General features: G+C 44.2%; 1 protein-coding gene across 2 annotated transcripts in view; it reads left to right on the top strand.

Moving 5' to 3' along the window:
• Positions 1-12449, top strand: part of tox3 (TOX high mobility group box family member 3) — a 127635-nt gene extending 115186 nt beyond the window's left edge. For both annotated transcript variants that reach the window (XM_084337364.1, XM_084337365.1), the window contains 4 exons: positions 5668-5931; positions 6724-6954; positions 9465-9545; positions 9946-12449. In XM_084337364.1, coding sequence (XP_084193490.1) covers positions 5668-5931; positions 6724-6954; positions 9465-9545; positions 9946-10782 — 1413 coding nt within the window. In that variant the 3' untranslated portion in view covers positions 10783-12449. The remainder of the gene's footprint in view (positions 1-5667; positions 5932-6723; positions 6955-9464; positions 9546-9945) is intronic.
• The last annotated feature ends 7134 nt before the right edge of the window (positions 12450-19583 follow it).

Here is a 19583-nt window from a genome sequence, read left to right on the forward strand (position 1 = left end):
CATTTGCATGGCTCATGTCGCTGATTGTGAGGAGACTATTAAAAAGTGAGGGGAGAATTGTGGGTTTCTGCTCCCTTGCCTTGTGGCATTGTCGCTGGCACACTGCACATACTCTTTATCACTCATCGCACATTGTACTGCAGAAAAAGGCTTACGTCGGTGGCCCTCCGTTATTTCCTTGCAAATGGGATTGATCCCCAAAACTCTAACACAGATATAATGCAGGAAGAATTCCACTCATTTATGTATTTCCCCCCTTTGCCTAGTAAAGGAAAAGCTACTTTTTTATGGAATAAGTAACAAGTGTAATTTTTCAATTCCTATATACACTAACAATGATATACCAACGCCCTTATAGGGAGGATTTCTCATCCTGTAATTGCAGTGGCAATGAAATGACAATGTCACACACGTGATTATAATCTTGGTTATTTGTTATGGCTGCAGGGACAAACAAATAAACCACGCAATATTGCAATTACATTTTCCATCAAGCCAGCCGTGCTCCAAATCCCCATTCGTCTCCGTTCTCACTTCCTACTGTACCGTATGTAGCTGGTGGTGACGGTGGTGGTGAATATTTAGTGTCTGTGATCGCCTGTCTCAACTTAATCAGAGACCCAACCAGCTCTACGGTATGCATGTACAGTACCTGTCCTCTATTCTACGAACCCCCCCCCCCCTTCAGTCATTGCTTCGCCAAGTGTTCCACTAATTCCTCTCCCCTAATGCTAAGCGTATGTCTCGTAAATTGGCCACAGATGCTGTCGTTCAACAAAGAGCAGAACATTTTCTCGGGCCGCCGAAATGCCTTGGCAAGCCCCCGAATTTGAAGTCATTATTTATTTAATCTGCTCTCCTAACAAGCTTCTGACTCTCATGTTGGTCTCCCAGCATGTGTCCCCCTGATTTGTGATTGGGTCTCTCAATAGCGCCAAATAGTATTGGAGCTGGTGCTGCCAGTATTGCTTTATCCTCAACTCTTCCCCTGCACAGTGTGGGCCATTGGTACTGTTTCTAAAAAAAGCTTTACCATCTTTTAGATTGCTGTCGTGTTAGATAAGACGTAAGCATGTGCAGACATGTCCTGACGTGTACAGACATGTGCTCCATACGACTCCCACAACAGGCCTGGAAAATGGACAGTAGGCGGATATTGACTACTGACGACTAGATACCAGCCATAGTATTTTATCATGTTTACCTGTGTAAGTTAAAGGGGCACTTCACCAAAAACAATGCTGATTTATTTTACACATAATCTCACACACGTCCAAAAAAGCAGTTTTGCACACATTCATTTTAGTTCAACAGTGATTGAGAGTAAATTTGTTTGAATATGGCCACCAGTGCTGTCATTGGATCCTTGTGTTGAATCCACTGGCCATATTCAAACTCATTTAACTGTCAAAGTAAATTAAGTGTGCAAAACTGTTTAGAGTTTTTGGATGTGTGTGAGATTATGTGCAAAATAATTCAGCATTGTATTTTGGTGAAGTGTGTGCGTGAATATATTCAATATTAATATGACCAAAACATTTTTTTCTCTTCCATTTAGAAATAGGTTACAGTAGCCTGCAAATAATGCAGAAATAATATCTAATCGAAAAAGTGCCTAAGCAATTATCGGTATATACAATTTGAAGTTGGTGGCTGAATAAGTAAGTAGTTTGTTTGTACAATTCATTACATCTTGATATTACGTAGGCTGCCCACTGTGCGCAGGACAAGCGACAGTGGCTCAGGAGGTATAGCAGTCGTCCCGATTCCCACTCCTCCCGGGCAGCGTGTCGAAGTGTCCTTGAGCAAGACACTTAACCCCTAATTGCTCCCGATGAGCAGGTTGGCACCTTTCATAGTTGCCTCCGCCGTTGGTGTGTGTGAGTGAATGGGTCAAATGTGAGAAATTGTAAAGTGCTTTGGATAAAAACGCTGTATAAATGCACCATTTACCATTTAATCCACTAGAATTTGACTGCAAACCCCTGTCAGTTTTTTTCTATTTTTATTTTTCAATTCTTTTTATTTTACACTTCTATCTCCCCTCCAAGCCAAGTAGCACTGAGAGTAAACCCCCTCCCCCTTTTTTCTCTCTTTCGGCGGACAGCTATTGTGACATATTGGGTCAGTCACAAATGAAAGATATTCATGCAGGCATGCAGTACTTGTAATGAAGTCACAGCTTGACCTTCTGTGTGATTGATTCCGTAATTTAGTTTTCTCAGGCAGTGCCTTGAAATGAAATGATGTCATGTCGAACAAGTTTTAAATACCCATAGTGCGTCAGGAGAAATGGTGGAAATGGGGGTATGGGTCACTGGCTGTTGTGGACCGGGAAGGGGTGGGGGGGTCTGTTCTGCTGCCCTCATGCTCTGGTAAGGGGAGGAGGATTGGGGGAGGGGGGGCGTTAAGAAAGATTTGTTTCTGAGTGGGGGTTGGAGGTTGGGGTGATAGACTGTGTTTGCACAGCAGAGAGAGAAGGAGAGAGAGCGAGAGGGCTGTGTTTGACTGAGACAGGGTAGAGAAGAGAGAAAAACTATTTATCTTCATGCTATTATAGCCTTTACCAGCATTCAAAATTCCATTTTTCTCATTTGGCTTAAGCACAGACTTTCAGCCAGTTTGCTGGGGGGGGGGGGGGGGGGGGGGAATAAGAATACAAAATAAAATAAAACGATGTACCCATTTAGAAGCAGAGTAAAGGAATATGTGCAGAGCACTGATAAACTATCTTTAATAGGACTGACCTTTCATGCTGGCGAAAGTTACTGGGAGACTCATCCTCATAATTACCATATAGATGATTTTACCTTCTCTCCCTGCAATGGAACATATCCAAGAGCTCCGCCACTGGTTGAGTGAAAATTGAACTTGTTAACATTCTTTTCAGCCTGTTACAGCTCACACTGTTGGTAAATTCCCAGTACCCCCCCCCCCCACACACACACACACACACACACACACACACACACACAAATTCTGATTTCAACATCTTCAAGAACGGACCCGCGGCCTCCTTTTCACTGTTGCTGTTGAGATTTTTATCTCTGTAGTTTTTGAATGAGTAATATTGCATTTCAAGTCCCAACAGCTTTTTATTATTATTATTTTTTTTAATAGAACATTTCCTAGTTGTCGGGATGCTTTCTATGCGGTAGAGTGGATACTGTAGTAGGGGTAGCTGGAGCCAGCAGTAATCTATCAAACAAGCCTTTTCTTCTCTTTTTCCTGACGGTTTGACAACATGCAGTGTGGCTGCCTGACAGTGTGTCACATTGTTGTCGGCTGCTTCAGCCTTGTTCTGTTCCAAATCCGTACAATAAGAAAAGTCCCAATCGAAATAATTCCATCATGAACACGTATTGATTGGAGGGCTGATTGGACATGCACGCACATGAACACACACACATGGACGTGAACGCACAGTAACGCACGTGCGCACGCACGCGCACACACATACACACAGAGGGGACCTGATAAAGGAGGGCACATCTGGCCACTGTGCACTCAAGATAAGGACTTATTTGCAAATTTATGATGACTATCAAAAAAATATCTATTTAGATGTCTGCTGTGAATGCAGACAGTATTGCAATCAAAATGCAAATGAGACGAACAGAGGGACATTAAAAAAATACCTGTTCACATTTAAAACCAAGGCCACTTTAACTGAACAGTTGTTTTTAAACCTTTGTGAATTAGCTGTTATCCCTTTCATGTCGGATCACATGAGTTCAAACCAGGCGTGCACTTAAAAATCGTATTCTAATTTAACTCTCATTGCTTTTTTATATAATAGAAATAGGGACAGAAATAATGTAAACCTTTATCACCACTCACAGTTGTTATCGTAATGTGTGGCAATAGAATGAATGCATTTTGAAGTGTGTAGCAGAACGCTGGGTAGCGTGTTATGACACGTGCTGGATCTTTAACCGTGGCCATCATTGGTAAACATCTAAAAGGCCAATTTGAAAGACATCATCATCATATTTCAAACAAATCGCAGTAGGTGTTATTGTGCCCAGTTAAAACGGTAGTACTGGGACTGTACAGAAGTGTTATTATACAGCTAAGGATTGCAGGTTGTGTATCTTTAAATGTCCTGGAACTTCAATAATGGAGGTGACAATGAGATGTAATGTAAGTTGCAGTCATTCATACAACAGTGTTTGTTCAGGGAACATAACTGCTGCCATATCTGATATCACAACAGTCTTTAAAATTCTACTTTCCACACACCACTGTCTCACCTTTGTGCACAAATCTTCTTCTTCATGTAAATAATGGAATGCATTCTCTCTCCCCTCCGTAGATTGCATTTATGATAAGCAGTAGAGGTGGCATATAAGAAAGAGATGGATTGTAAATCCAATATGTTTCTGTATGAAATGGTGTTACAATATTGTTTTTGATGGGGGGGAGGGTTCATGAGGTTCTTTCAATAAAGCCAGGTGCTTCTCTTGGTGGAGTTTATGATGTGTTGATGTTGGGAGAGATTGAGTTTGTGCTGCTGAATACCAGATGGATGTACCCAGGGAGAACAAATCACCTCTCTCTCTCTCTCTCTCTCTCTCTCTCTCTCTCTCTCTCTCTCTCTCTCTCTCTCTCTCTCTCTCTCTCTCTCTCTCTCTCTCTCTCTCTCTCTCTCTCTCTCTCTCTCTCTCTCACTCTCTCTCTGTTCCCTTGTCAACACTGTAGCCCTTCTGGTCAATCGTTGTGCCTCTTGCTGACTGGTAGTCCATGTTATTTCATCCTCCCTGCAATCAATGCAAACACCTTCACCTACCCCTTCACACCCCCAACCGCACCCAAACCCGCCCACCTCCACCCACAAGACTCTTTTCAAGACCCAAAATGTTTTACCAGGGGAAAAAACAGCATGAAAGAATTCTTATTTGAAGATGTTATTATATTATACCCAGGATGGTAGAGAGAACCTGTCCAAGACACTCAGAGTTGTATCCCCTCCGTCAGTTGATTTATGGAGTTGATTATATAGAAGTATTTTTTTCTCCACTCTTTGGCAGTCAAAGTATGATCTATGAAAGCTGCCAGCAGATAGAATTTCATCTCTAAATGTAGGCTACTAGAGGTATCGTATTATTTTGTGTGCCTCTATCACTGAGGGGAGGGGGGGGTTATAACCTTCAAGAAGTCACATTTCACTGAAATGTATTGGGGGGGCTTTTATGTTTCTGGGCACTTCTATCCAAAGTCACTTGCGGTGTAGCGCTTGTGCATACAATTTGTGACTCAAACAGTGTCTTTTGTCCCTGCGGCTTGGGGTTATGTACAGTACCTCCCTGAAAGGGAGCGACTCCACCGTTATCTACCTTGGCTGGTTACCTGCCAGGGGACTGGACAGTGAAAAGCTCTGCCTCAGATTTCCATACAATAGAGTTTTGAGGTGAATCAATTGAACAGTGTAGCCAATCTATTACTGGCTTATAAAGTAGGCTGCTCAGGTGTCCCAGACGATTTATCACGGTCAGTAATGGAGCCGTTTAAGACTCAGGACGTACTGACATGTGATCTACCATATAACAATCTGTGGAATTCCATGACCCGGTTTCTCTTTTTTTTGTATGAAGATACAGCTTTGATGAGATTTCCTCCTTGCCTTATTCACTGATCTCTACCCCCTCCACCTCTATGTTCATCCAGAACATTGGACCCGGCCATCTTCGCCAGTACCCGCCCAACCCATCCATGGTGATGCGATCCATCATCAGCATGAACAACCCCGGAGGGATGATGTCGCGGAACCAGCTGACCACCATCAACCAGTCGCAGCTCAACGCCCAGCTGGGCCTGAGCATGACAGGACCCAACATCGCCCACACCTCACCCTCGCCCCCCGCCAGCAAGTCTGCCACGCCCTCGCCGTCCAGCTCCATCAACGAGGACGACCAGGACGACGGCAACAGGGTGAGGCGATCGATGAGACAATATTTACTTTAAATCTGTGATTCTGAAGTAGCTAGTCCAATGATGACAATGTCCTACTCAGTGGCTGTTGTCACATTGTTTTATGGCATTGAGGCATTTTGTCTAAATGAGATAGATTTAGGTTATTGGAGAAAAGCGACCGGCTCAAATCAATGAGACAATGGGCGGCCGGGTAGCGCAGCGGACTAAGCGTCTGTCTACCACCACAGAGCCAGTGGGATCGAATCCGGCTGTGGTGCCTCCGGCTTGGCCGACCGTCCATACTAACACAATTGGCAGTGTTAGCGGGTGGGAAGCCGGCGTGGGTGGGTACTGGTCGTTGTAAACAGCGACTCCTACAGTTCGGTCGGGGCGCCTGCACAGCAAGGGAAGGATCTGGGAGAGGTAGTGTGACCTTCCACGCGTTACACTCTCCCAGTGAGAGTCTGCGCTGCCAGGTGAAAAGAAGCGGTGGGCTGGGTACACATGTGTCGGAGGAAGCATGTGATAGTCTCCGCCCTCCCGGACCGATGGTAGGGGGTAGAGTGCGCAACGACCAGGGAGGGGATTGGGAATTGGCATAACGACTAACATTGGGATGGGAGAAAAACGGAAAAAGAAGGGGGGGAAAGATCATTAAAAAAGAAATTAAAATCAATGACAATATTTACTTTAAATCTGTTATTCTGAAGTAGTTGAATGATGACAATGTCCTACTCGGTGGCTGTTGTCACATTGTTTTATGGAATTGAGGCATTTTGTCAAAATTAGATTGATTTTGGTTATTGGCAGGTTATTGGAGAAAAGCGACCGGCTCCGATGGATCCGGTGAAGAAGCCCAAGACCCCCAAGAAGAAGAAGAAGAAGGACCCCAACGAGCCCCAGAAGCCTGTGTCGGCCTACGCCCTGTTTTTCAGGGACACCCAGGCGGCCATCAAGGGCCAGAACCCCAACGCCACCTTCGGCGAAGTGTCCAAGATAGTTGCCTCCATGTGGGACGGCTTGGGAGAGGAGCAGAAACAGGTGAGGATCTCCCAAACTAACCCCTGGGACCTGTTTCCCAAAGGCTTCTGGGACCAAGGTCATCCTAGCCCATTGATTTGGAATGGAACAAAGACGATCTTCTCCTTTTTGGGAAACCAAACCGAGGAGTGTTACATTAAAGGGAAACAGTCAACATTTAAAACTGCTTCACTGCATCACATAATGAGAAACAATTACATGATTTGACTTTTGGGAGTAATTCATATTTCAAGGCAGGACACAGAAATGTTTAGGGACGCACTCAGTATCTGTATTGGGCTGATACTGGCAACATGTTATTGATCGGTATTGGCTACAGGTCACAATCGATCAATGGCGATCCATTACCAAGTTGTCATAAAATGTCGCCCCCAACAACAGTGCAGCACATCATTGAGAAGAAGGAAATTGTGCCAAGCTTTCCCCCCAGATTCAACTTGATGAGATATTGGCCGAAGGATTTAGATTTATTATCATATTATGTAACTGTGAGCAGAAATGATGGATTGGTTGAATGCGACCAGTCAGTCTCTCACTCTACTTGTCTGTCAGCTGTGTTCTCTTGAGCAGCTAGCCATGTTAACTTGTTTGTTTGCAAACTATCTAATGTAGGAGACCGGCTAACATAGCTTAAATTAATATTTATTTCGATTGGAAAGTAAAATAAACCTACCATTGTGGTTATTCAATTAAAGATTATCCAGAAGCTAATATAAAGTAACCTTTGCCTTGATTAGTCCAATAAAAAGCATTGGAAGCTATGCTACAGAGCACAATACCTAGAATCTAGCATGTCAATAACACACTAGGTTGCCAAGTTCAAGTTTGTTTTTATTTGTCACGTATAAAGTATATTTACATTACAGTGAAATGCTTGGTTCTGTATGAGCCCCTGAGAATGTGCTTCATACAGTAAAATAAGTAAGTAAAAGAGGAATAACACTACAATATACAATAGACAAACTAAAGTACAACCTAAGTACAACACAATGAAGTAAAAATGCAGACAATGAGGTACAAAACCTTACAAAACATTTACAACAAGCGGTGCAGGGGGAAGGCTAAGAGAATTATTAAGGACTTGAGCCACCCGAACAACTGCCTCTTTGAACTGCTGCGGTCAGGCAAGCGATACCGGAGTCTTAAGGCGAGCACAGAAAGACTCAGAAGAAGCTTCTATCCCCAGGCCATCAGGCTGCTAAACGAACAATAAACACTATGCAACAACCATCAAATGCACACAGCACACACACCCACACGCACACACTCACTTAAACAAACAACACACTGCAGCACCCACTCTCCACACTTTAGATCACACAAACACACTTTATATTTATTGATAAAGGATTTGCACTACAACTCGTACACCTACTGTAAATTGTACCTAAATTGCACCTCATCCCATTTCTGCCTGGCACTATATAGTATTGTATATTAGTACACTGCATAGTATTGTATATTATATGGTAACTCAGTTACGTCTATTCTGCATCGAACATTGTACATATGTCTATACTGAACACTGTGACCTCATTTTTTTTACTTCTAATTTACATACTATACTATGTTATTTTATTTCATACTTATCTTATCTTGTCTTGCACAGTCTCTGGAGCGTAACTGTAAGAAGCATTTTGTATAAAAGTATTCTGTACTTCTGTATGACAACTATTAAAGAAACTTGAAACTTGAAACTTGAAACTTTTTGTATTATAAAGGCAAGGTGCAAATGCAATTGAGGTATGGGTGTAGTGCAAAACTCTTTAATAAATAAATAGATAATATGATGTCAATCAAAACAGTCATTGGGGTTGGACTAATAGTTTGAACTGCTCTGGTTTGAGGAAGGCACCACAGAGGTCATAGAAACAACTTATAAGAAGTTACACAAATTATATTTAATCTTTATAGACATGCATATGATTTTACCAAGCAATTATTTGACTGTTGCATGTTTATGCAGAGTTATATTGAAAGTTAATGAAAATGATCTTGCTTTGGTTGGTTATATTGCTTTTAGATTGATGACAATGATGGACGTAGTATGCAGCTGTTTGATATCAACTAATATCATTACAAATATACATTATTAATTGAACCCCTGCACTGAAGAACCATGTACTTTCATTTTGACATTTGACATGTATTTGCAGTTGTGAAGTATCTAATCACGAGAAACTACTCAACCTCTATTATCTAAAGATGGTAATGGAGTGTTCCCTCGTAGTTAAAGACAATACAGTTTGAAAACATTGTTCCTCTGACAACTTAAAATGGAGTTATATGGTACTCAATTACCGTTATATAACAGTTTGCATAAAAACAACACTTAATTAACAAAAATACCACATCGGTACTCTGTATCGGCAGCATGTCAGTGTTTAGACAGCATTGTTATTGGTTGGTGCATCCTTAGACATCTTTGACACTTGGAAATGCTTGTATATATACGATAGAAACTCTACTGTTACTTGTCATTCACACCTGTCTGTCTTCTGTCATCGCAGGTTTACAAAAGCAAAACAGAGGCTGCGAAAAAGGAATATTTAAAAGCCCTTGCCGCATACCGCGCTAGCCTGGTTTCAAAGGTGAGAAACGTTGTACTTTTACCCATGTGTGAATTTGACAATGTGTGGTTATTTGAATTATTCACACTGGTCTCATTCACCAAGGACTTACGACAAAAAGGGCTTTTTCTTAGGGCCATTTGAGACCTTTTCGGGCCAATTTTGGGATTCACCAACCGTCCCAATAAAACATATATAATTAATATTATATTATAATATATTGTCTATATTCATGTTTTGCCCGAAAAGGTCTCAAATGGCCCTAAGAGAAAGCCCTTTTTGTCGTATGTCCGTTGGAGAATGAGACCCATTTATAATGTAATAACAAGAAAGTTAAAGTTGTGAAAGTTATTTTTGAATGGAGAAAAAGTTGATGCAAAAACGATGAACGTTGACTAACTGCTGGTATTTGTTCCTCCAGGCTGCAGCTGAGTCAGCAGAGGCCCAGACCATCCGCTCTGTGCAGCAGACACTGGCATGCACCAGTCTGTCCCCAGGCCTGGTGATGCCTTCGCCCCTCAACCAGCACCCCTCCATGTCCGCGGCAGCCCAGGCCCTCCAGCAGGCCTTGCCACGGGCCATCGCCCCCAAACCGCTGCAGATGAGGCTGGGAGGTAGTCAGATTGTGACCTCCGTGGCGGTGGCCCATCAGAACATGCCGTCTGGGGTGCCTCCGCAGCTGCTTGGCCAGATGGGCGCTGGAGGGGGCATGGTGGCCGGAGCCCAGTCAACAGCAGTGTCCCAGATGAGCCCGCCCATGCAGCAGCAGCAACATGGCATTCAGCACCAACAGCAGCAGCAACAGCAGCAGCAGCAGATGCAGCAGCACCTTCAGCACCACCAGATGCAGCAGCAGCAGATGCATCACCAGCAGGTACAGCAGCAGATGCAGCATCAGCATTTCCAGCACCACCTCCAGCAACAGCTGCAGCAACACCACATGCAGCAGCAGCAACAGCAGCAACAACAGCAGCAGCAACAACAGCAACAACAACAACAACAGCAGCAGCAGCATCTGCAGCTCCAGCACATGCAGATGCATCAGATGCATCAGCAGCAACTTCAGCATATCCAGCAGCAACAACAGCAACAGCAGCACCAATCCCAGTGTTCCCCTCCACAGCACTCCCCTGGTACGCCCCACTCAGTGGGCAGCTCTGCGTCCCTTGGAAGCCCTCAGCCTGCCCCACAGCAGCAACCTCATCCCTCCCAGATCCAGGCCCATGCCCAGGTCCTGTCCCAGGTCAGCATCTACTGAGCCAAATGGAAAGTCCTATCTCAAAGAAGAGGAATAGAATAAAAGCATCATTCCATGTTGCTTTTCATAAGTTGCACTTAAGAAGTGTGTAAGAATTAGAATGTTATACAAAGAACTTGTCCATTGTTCTAGACGGATAATGCACACATCTGTAAAGGGGCAGACACATTAGCTGGAATTTTGTCTATGAAATAGGCCGAGCTATATGAGGGAAGTCTGTGGGCGAGTGGCCAGTGATTGTTGATTTGTTTAATTTGTTTGGGTCACTCAATCGTCAATAAAAAAACTGACTCTGGGGCACATACGCAGAAAGACAGGTGTGTCTTTTCGCTTGTTTTTATTTAACGATAAAGCTTTATTTATGAGGTCAAATGTCAGTTGAGTCCGGTTAGTGGACGTTTCGAATGCATCGCAACAAAAAGCATTTTTGGCAGCTCTCGCCTTTTGAGAGCCAGTGGTACTGAAGAACGGTAACCCACACGTCAATGTCTGTTCCCACACACTGGCCAGTACCCTGTCCTCCACCCCCTCCCCTGACCCCCACCCTTTCTCTTTCCTTCATTCCTGCGAATATAGAAGTGTTTAACAATGGCCCAGGGGGAAATTGTCCATCACATCTTCACACATTTCAGGCCAACTGATATTTGAACGCGTTCATCTAATGTCATAAAGGCAAACAATGTCTTGAGGAAGGGGGGAAACAGGGAAGAAAGAGGAGGAAAAAAAGTCTTTGGAATGTGGGCCGGATGAAGGACTGAACAGACTTGGGACATAAGCTGCCATAGTTCATTTATGTCATCAACATATGTCATCAAACTGTAGCTGTAATCTGCTGTACATGTTCTTTGTAGAGTGGGGGAAAATCAGACCTCCTTTATCCAATAAAATACCCTCTCGCTCAAAAAAGGCGAGTAACTGCCACTCCAAAAAAGTACAAACAATTATAATAATAATCCTCCTTTTATGTATTTGTTTTTACTTGAGATGTTTAACAATTAAATTATGTTTTTATTTTGTGTAACAAAAAGGGGATATTTTATGGTACACACAGATTTCAGGATCAAGGCGGATGGTTTTCGTGATTGATGTATTTTTACACTGTTCCTTGATACCATAATCATTTGAAAAAGGAAAGAAAAAAACATTAAAAGAATACTTAGCAGAGCCAGTTTGTTGCACTGTCAAAGCCAACTGAAAAGACATCGGAGGTATTTTTTGCCAGCTGTAAAAAAAAATCCATGAATGAAAAAAAGAAATTGTACATTTTTCACATCACCTGTTGTAAAGTTTTAATATGTGAGGCTTTAATTAAAACATTGGTAAATGACCTGTGGATTGCTATATCAAGAGCATTTCTGCTCTTTTATACTTTTTTATGAGTTACAATAGTGCGTGATTAATTTGTTTGTATTTAGCTTACAAACCAACTGCTTTAAAAAGAAAAGAAAATTGTCCATAGAATAAATGCATAGGGACATTTAACATTTGAGTTTTTTTCTCAGCCATGAAAACCAACCAGAGACATTCCATCACTAATATGATAGTAGCCATAATTTTTTATGAAGTATTATATATTTCTCTCTGTGTCTCTCTTTGTTCAAATTTTTTTTAAACAAACAAAAAAAACAATCACAAATATTTATTTGAGGGAATCAGTTCATTTCAAAGATTATATTAGCCATGAAGCCTTTCCTCGTGTCTCCTTGTTAGCTATTGAAAATGAAAAATAAATGCATTGATTTAATATTCAAAGTACTCAGTTATTTACAAGATACAAGAAAGACGTGTATGTTTTCTATGGAGTCGTTCTATTCGTGTTGACATATTATACAGTATTTTACTGTTTATCCACCGATTTAAATTGAATTCCATTGTGACTGTGTGCATATGAAACATAACAAAACAAAACAACAAGAGTTGAGACTGGACGAGGCGAGGTCGTCTGCACTGACCAGTGCTTTGGATTGTTGCCTCTTTCTTATTACTCCCTTTGAATCGCTCCATTTCCAAGACATCCCCTGGGGGGTTCCAAGCGGCTTGAATATGGTGAGTGGGGGAGGGGAAGTCTGGCAAACAATAATTATCATATCTCCACAATAGGCTGCGGAGCCACTGGCCCGAAGAAGACTGTTCTGCAAGGCAGTTGAGACATTTTAGATTGTGGATAATATAGTGACAAATTAGGGGGGGGGGGGGGGGGCTTCTGTGCATGGGTTCTAGTGATGGGATTGAATTTTCAAACTGTGTTTCTTACTTGGTTTGAGAGCATTGGTAATGTGGGCTGAGGGTTGCTCGCTGCTGATGGTGATTGGCTCTCCAGCTCAGTATGGATGGAAGCTATGTCCGTTCCTCTGCCGTGATTACTTGTAGCATCTGTCCTGTCAGAAGCCTTTTTGACTGAAGAGGGCCACAGGAAAGTATTGCAAATAAGCACTGGCAACGGTCTCAAATAGCTTATTATGAAATGAAAATTAAAAACAGCAAGCGCTGTGTGCATGACCTGAATCTCAAATGCAGGGGGAAGAGAGGAGAATGTGAGAGTGGGGTGTCCATGGCTACCAAACACATGCTTTAAAAACACAGTAATGAGGCTCTGGGAAATGGCTGTTATTATTCCGAACAGATTCGCGGCAGGGACCATTAATAATGCATGGAGCTCCTTGTTATTCCATAACCCTCAGTGCAGCGGTCACCGTGTGGACAAATATCTCACAGCCAGGGTTGGAGTTATGGGACTCCTCAATAAAAAGGTTACACGTATTCTCACAACACATCATTTTCTATAATAATAATAATAGACTTGCTCTTCCTGTAATGGTGATGAGATTAATTTGAGTTTAATGTATTTCCACAGGTTTTATTCAAAGCATCCGCTTGATGAATGATTACTTGACAGGAGCGCTGTGTGTTACAGTACCTGTATTATGATGCAAGGCATGAAATAATCACTAGCATGCATGCTATATTCATCATCTTCGTTTTTACATTCTTTTTTCCCACTACAGTGGGAAATATTCTTCAATATTATCTGTCCCCAACATCAGGTAATGGTGGTGAGATGTAAAAAGGCCACAAAGACAGTAATTGTCATTTGAGTAATGCAGACACCAAGTGACCTAATAGTCTCCCTTCCTCCCCGCTGAGGTCAGAGGCAGTATGTTGAGTCTGGGAGCTGGATGTGTGAAGCCGACTGATCCTGCATTTTTAATCATTCATTTGGTCCTTTTGTTGTTTTCCTGTTGAATGCACAGATACAATGTGGGCATAACAATAGCCCCTGCTGCCATACTGACCGTCTGACCAGCAGACCCACGCCATGCTGACTGTCTGACCAGCGGACCCACGCCGCAGCCAATCCCAGGCTGGACTCGGATTCACAGATGCAGATCCTATCAAGTTAACAATCAAAAAATTTGTTTCCAAAAAACAAAACAAAAATCGATAATTTGACTGCGAACACCCGGTCCTTGGCTAGTGGAAGTCCAACGTCCAACGGCGAGCTTTGTTTAGGTAACCATTAGTCTACATGTTTAAGGAATTCTTGACATTGCAGTCCAGTGGTGAGCTTTGTTGCGAGAACTACTGACCTCTGAGCTGAATGCTGAACTTTGTTTCGGGTAAGGGGGGGTGGGGGTTGTGTTGGCTGGGTTAGACTTTGATAAAATGGACTGTTGACTTCCTTGACCAATGGTAACCTTTGTTTAGAGAACTTTTGACCTGTCAGACTGAAGGATCGGCATAGCTGGAGCGATACGCAGCCTCGGGACAATGTTAAAAGTGATTTAGGGGAGACGATGTTAAGGTTATGATAACCTTGTGCAGGCTTTGTAAAAAGTCATGTCTATAGGACTGCTCCCTCTTAGTCCATTAGTCGACTAATTGGTCATGAATGTCAGGAAGTGGACCCAGAGTTGGATGGGTTTTTGCCATAGATGTATTTAAAATGTTGCCTTGAAATGCAAACCATTTGAATCCCAAGTTGGTTGTTAGCAGGCTGACCTTTAAAATTGTGAGCGTTGTATTTAGTGCCATGATTCAAAATGTTAAGATACACTTATTTTGAATGCATTTTTAACGTTCAAAATTGCAGCACAAAATACAACCCTCGTCATTTCAAATGACAAGCCTGCTCAATGAGTAACAACCAGCTTGGGGTTCATATGGTTTGCATTTCAAGCTGCCATTTATAAAAAAAAATTATTTTAAATGTATTAGTCTATGGCAAAATCCCATTCAAGTGGGACTGCTCTGGGTCCACTTTGATATTCACTAACAGTCTCACTCTCTATTGAATTAGTTGTGTCCCGGAAAAAGAGAAGTAGCGAAAATGTCTAGCATTTCAGTCAAATTCACAAATATGCTTCAGTCTATGCAATTTACAAATTTGTCAATTTAATCTACAAAGTTGATGAGTCAACAAAATCCTATGACAATTACCCTAAGAATTGCTTTGGTTGAGGACAGCCCTACTGTGCAAAGTTCATAAGATTAGGGTGCTATTTATTTTATTCCATCACTGATTTCATTGCTGGAGTTAGTTTACTGAAAATGCAACTCAGGATTTTCTCTCCACCGCTATTGCATTGTTTAGGGTCGAGAGCTGTAAAACACCTAGTCGCTATCTATGTTCATCCATAAATAGAGCAAAATGTATGTGGAAATATGATCATGAATACACCGGTGCTGAAATTGTTACAATGGAATAGTCTGCACCATTCCCTAGAAAATGTGCATATATTTCTCTCACTCTCTCTCTGTCTCACTTCCCCAATTTCTCTCTCTCTCTCTCTCTCTCTCTCTCTCTCTTTCTCTCTCTCTCTCTCTCTCTCTGTCAGGCACACCAACACATACAAGCAGACACGCGCAGAATGTCACACATGCGCACATGCTCTCTCAACCCTTGGATTTCTCTGCAATGATGTTGCCTTGGTGACATAGTGATTCAGCCTTTAGGCTTATCCCCCGTTTTTGTTGAATTGAGTGAAAGTAAGCCTGGTCTGCCAGCCTTTTGACCTCCATCAGCCTCACAAGCAGTTCTTACTACAATCCTAATTCTGATACAGGCTCTGACTGAGCACTATCTTCCCAATATCAGGGGGGGGGGGGATCAAATCACAAGTATTAAATAGAGGTCATAACTACAAGATGATACACTGTCTGCTATACATATAAAGTATCTTGTTGTCTTGTTATACTGTAAATAGTACAGTAGAAACGTGACGGCCAGCAACTGAGCATAAAATGGCATGTGATGAAGGAGGAATTATACAATTACATGGTTTACTGTACTTCATGTATGTATCTGTAGTTATATGAGTTAGTGCACAGCTCCAAAACTAGGACTATGGGTAATCACAGAACAGACATTGGCTCCTGAACACCAGTCTACCTACCAGCCTGCCAATTATATAAAATGAGTGGGGCAGAAATGACTGCACAATTGCTCACTCCAAGAGTATATGGAATGTGGAATATAATATTCCTGGTATTCCACACCAGGAATATATGTGTAGCAGGGTGGATTATCCCTGCTTTGTGGGAACGGTTGCTGGCAGTCACAAGGTAGCTGGACGCAGTAGAGCTCCGTCTGACTGCACCCTCGTCTTTGGGCCTGGAGCGTCAAACTGGGGCCCGGTAGTGGGAGTGAATGGGGCCCGGGATTTACCAACCTGGTTTGGTACTCTGGTCTTCCTCGCCTCTCCGGGGCGGTCAGCAGTACTCCCCAACTCGCTCTCACTTCCCTGAATACCTCCGTTAACCCTCCCACACCTAGTGACTGATATGCATAAATAGATTCGTTCCTCCCGCAAGCAGTACCCTCCCTCGATGACCACTAAAAACCTTATAATGAAAAGGGGAAAGTTGGATAGGAAGGGGTTAATTGTATTAACGTTACCCACACCAAAAGAGTTGATAATAGGCTCAGGAATGGACACGCACACAGAACTCCCATCTCATTCTTTATCGTAATTGTACTGTTCAGTTACAAAGATTTAATGGCAATGTTTAAATGGGATGGAATCTTACCATTACCCAAGTTGTAACTCAATACCTTATAGACACTTATATTATACACCCACACCGTATAGCACCAGATATGGCCGACCCCAAATATAATATTCTTCAATGTGCTTGACTCATCACCCACGTCTGGGTTAGTACCAGGGATAATACCTCTCTCAAGCTTTAATTATATGGTAGTGATAATACCTCGCTAAGGCTTTACTTATGATACAACAGGTCTGTAACCACCCCACAGGGAAAGGGTTAATTAGATGGGAAAATATTATTAAAGAACAAACACGTTATCACACTCAAAGAAAATGAAAAGGTGGGCCCACTTTACCAAAACAAGTCCTATACTAATGCCGGCATGTAATGTTTATGGGGTACCCCTATGAACTGTAGTTAGCAACGTTAGCTTCACCCATAGGCCGCATCACACTGTGTTATGTGCAATAAGATCCCGAGCACCGAAGCTCCATTGTACTCAACCAAGATGGCGGCCTCGCCGCGCCACCACTGTCCGGGTGGCAAGATGGCATTGAATGCTCTCGTCACGGGCGCTAGCAAGCGGGGCTGGAGCAGAGGGAGCAGTAGCGGGCTGAGAGCGCATGCTGGGTGATGGCGACCTCTGCTGGACGGGAAGAACTCCCGTGCTGGGCTGAAGACAGCCAGTGCAGAGCAGATGTCGAACGCCGGCGAAGGCTGGTTGTTGACGGCCGGTGCTGGGTCAACGCGCGACAATAATCTGGCCCTACCTTAACTGAAGCTACTCTGTGGGTCCCAAACAGCCCTCCTGCTAACCGCAACATACAATGACGCAGGGTGCCTCTAAACACGGTCCTCTTCAAGCCACGCTGGCTGGGCACCTCACTGGAGGAAATATCGTTAACATAAGCCAACACTTGGCTATACCGCGTTTCTTCTAGGATAACTCGTTGTATCACTAGGGTTATTCAGTGGGGAACATGCAACACGCTACTACGCTTACATTTCTAGTATAACCCGTAATATACTCAAGTTCAATACGTTCACCCGCATGATCCACAACGGGGGCTCTGTCGAGACACGACCGACCAGGTCCAAGTCCAATGTCGAAGAGGCTCGCTCGCCTCACTTCCGTTCCCGTTTACTTGCTTCTCCTGCTGCGTCTCTCTCGTGCGCTCCGCCTGCCACCGCCGCCCCCTGCTGGTACCGCCAACTAGCCCCACAGGAAGCACTGGGTGGAAAGAATATGATTCAGTTCACTGTTTATAATCCATATTCCAGCCGGTGAGAGAAGGAGAAACCCGCGTCATTGTTCTGAGGGAATATCAATGGAAACTAGTTAATATGTCCTTGTGCACAAAGGGGAGATAAAAGGCAAGTCAGCACTTCTGAATAATAGCCACATATTCAGGGTGCTACATTTCCCCCCACTTTGAACTTGCTAAGTCCTCTGCAAGTTAACTCAATGAAACACCAACCAACGCATGCATGAAAACGGTCCTGAGACCAACAGTTTCACACATAGATCGACAATCACACATTATGCCAACAGTTTCACACACTCCTTCATGAATTGGAAACACTGTTCAACAAACACACTCTTGAGCATGTAGTCCTGGCGATACCGAGCGGGTACCCCCACCTCCGACTCCGTGTCGGATTCTTCAGTGCCCGTTGGCGGGTCATTGACCACAGCCTCGCCCTCCGGGGCCATCGGTGGACCGCCAGCGGCCTCCTCTTCAACTCCGTCTCCGCCGTCCTCCCCATCCTCTCCTGAGGGGGTCGACTCCACCTCTGACCCGGCGTTCGCTGCCTCTTCAGGGGCGTCCCGCAGGGGCCCGGGGTGGTTACACGCCCTAGGATGCGGTTCCCGACGGCCCTCGAAAGCATCTCTGATGTCTGATTTGGACGAGCTCCGCGGTGCCACAGGGATCTGTCAAGGGGCCCTCGCCCGCACTTCCGGGTCGGAGGCCGGGAAGGGACAGGTCTTGAGCTGGTCTCGATGCACGGTCCTTTCTGGACCCCCTGCTTCGGGCCTGACTGTGAACATGGGCGTCCCTTCGTGGCTCTGCTTAACCACCACATAAGACGTAGGCTCCCACTTGTCCTGTATCTTATTACGGCCCCGGATTCGGTGGTCGCGTATCAGGACCCGGTCTCCGGCCCGCAAGAGTGCGCCTCTGCTCTTTCGGTCGTAAATCCTCTTGCGTCGATGAGACGCATGCTTCGCCGTGGCCTCGGCGGCCTCCGCAGCGGCCTTTAGTCGCTCGTGGTGACCCTGCACCCACACGTCCAGGTCCTCCGCCCCTTCGTCAATGACGTCTCTGCCCCCCAGGACATCTCGGGGCATCCTAGCGTCCCTCCCGAAGAGCAGGTAGAAGGGGGAGTATCCCGTGGAGGAGTGCACATGGCAGTTGTACGTAAGTACCAACTCGGGTAGATGCTCCTTCCAGTCCCGCTTCTTCTCTGCGGGCAGACTACGCAGCATGTCATGTATCGTCCGATTGAACCTCTCACATTGCCCATTCCCCTGGGGATGGTAAGGTGTGGTGCGGCTCTTTGAAATTCCGTACAGTCAGCAGAGCTCCTTGATGACGCTCGACTCGAAATTTTGCCCTTGATCGGCATGGAGTCGGGCAGGGCAACCGTAGTACACAAACCAGTACTTGATGATGGCGGCGGCGGTGGTCTTCGCAGTCTGATCTTTGGTCGGTACGGCAATAGTGAATCTGGTGAACATATCGGTCAGCACCAGTACGTTCTCGTAGCCACCCGCCGCCCTTTCCAACACGGTGAAGTCCATGGCCAGG

Source organism: Notolepis coatsorum (assembly GCF_963971535.1).
Source record: "Notolepis coatsorum genome assembly, chromosome: 20".
Classification (NCBI taxonomy): Eukaryota; Metazoa; Chordata; class Actinopteri; order Aulopiformes; family Paralepididae; genus Notolepis; species Notolepis coatsorum.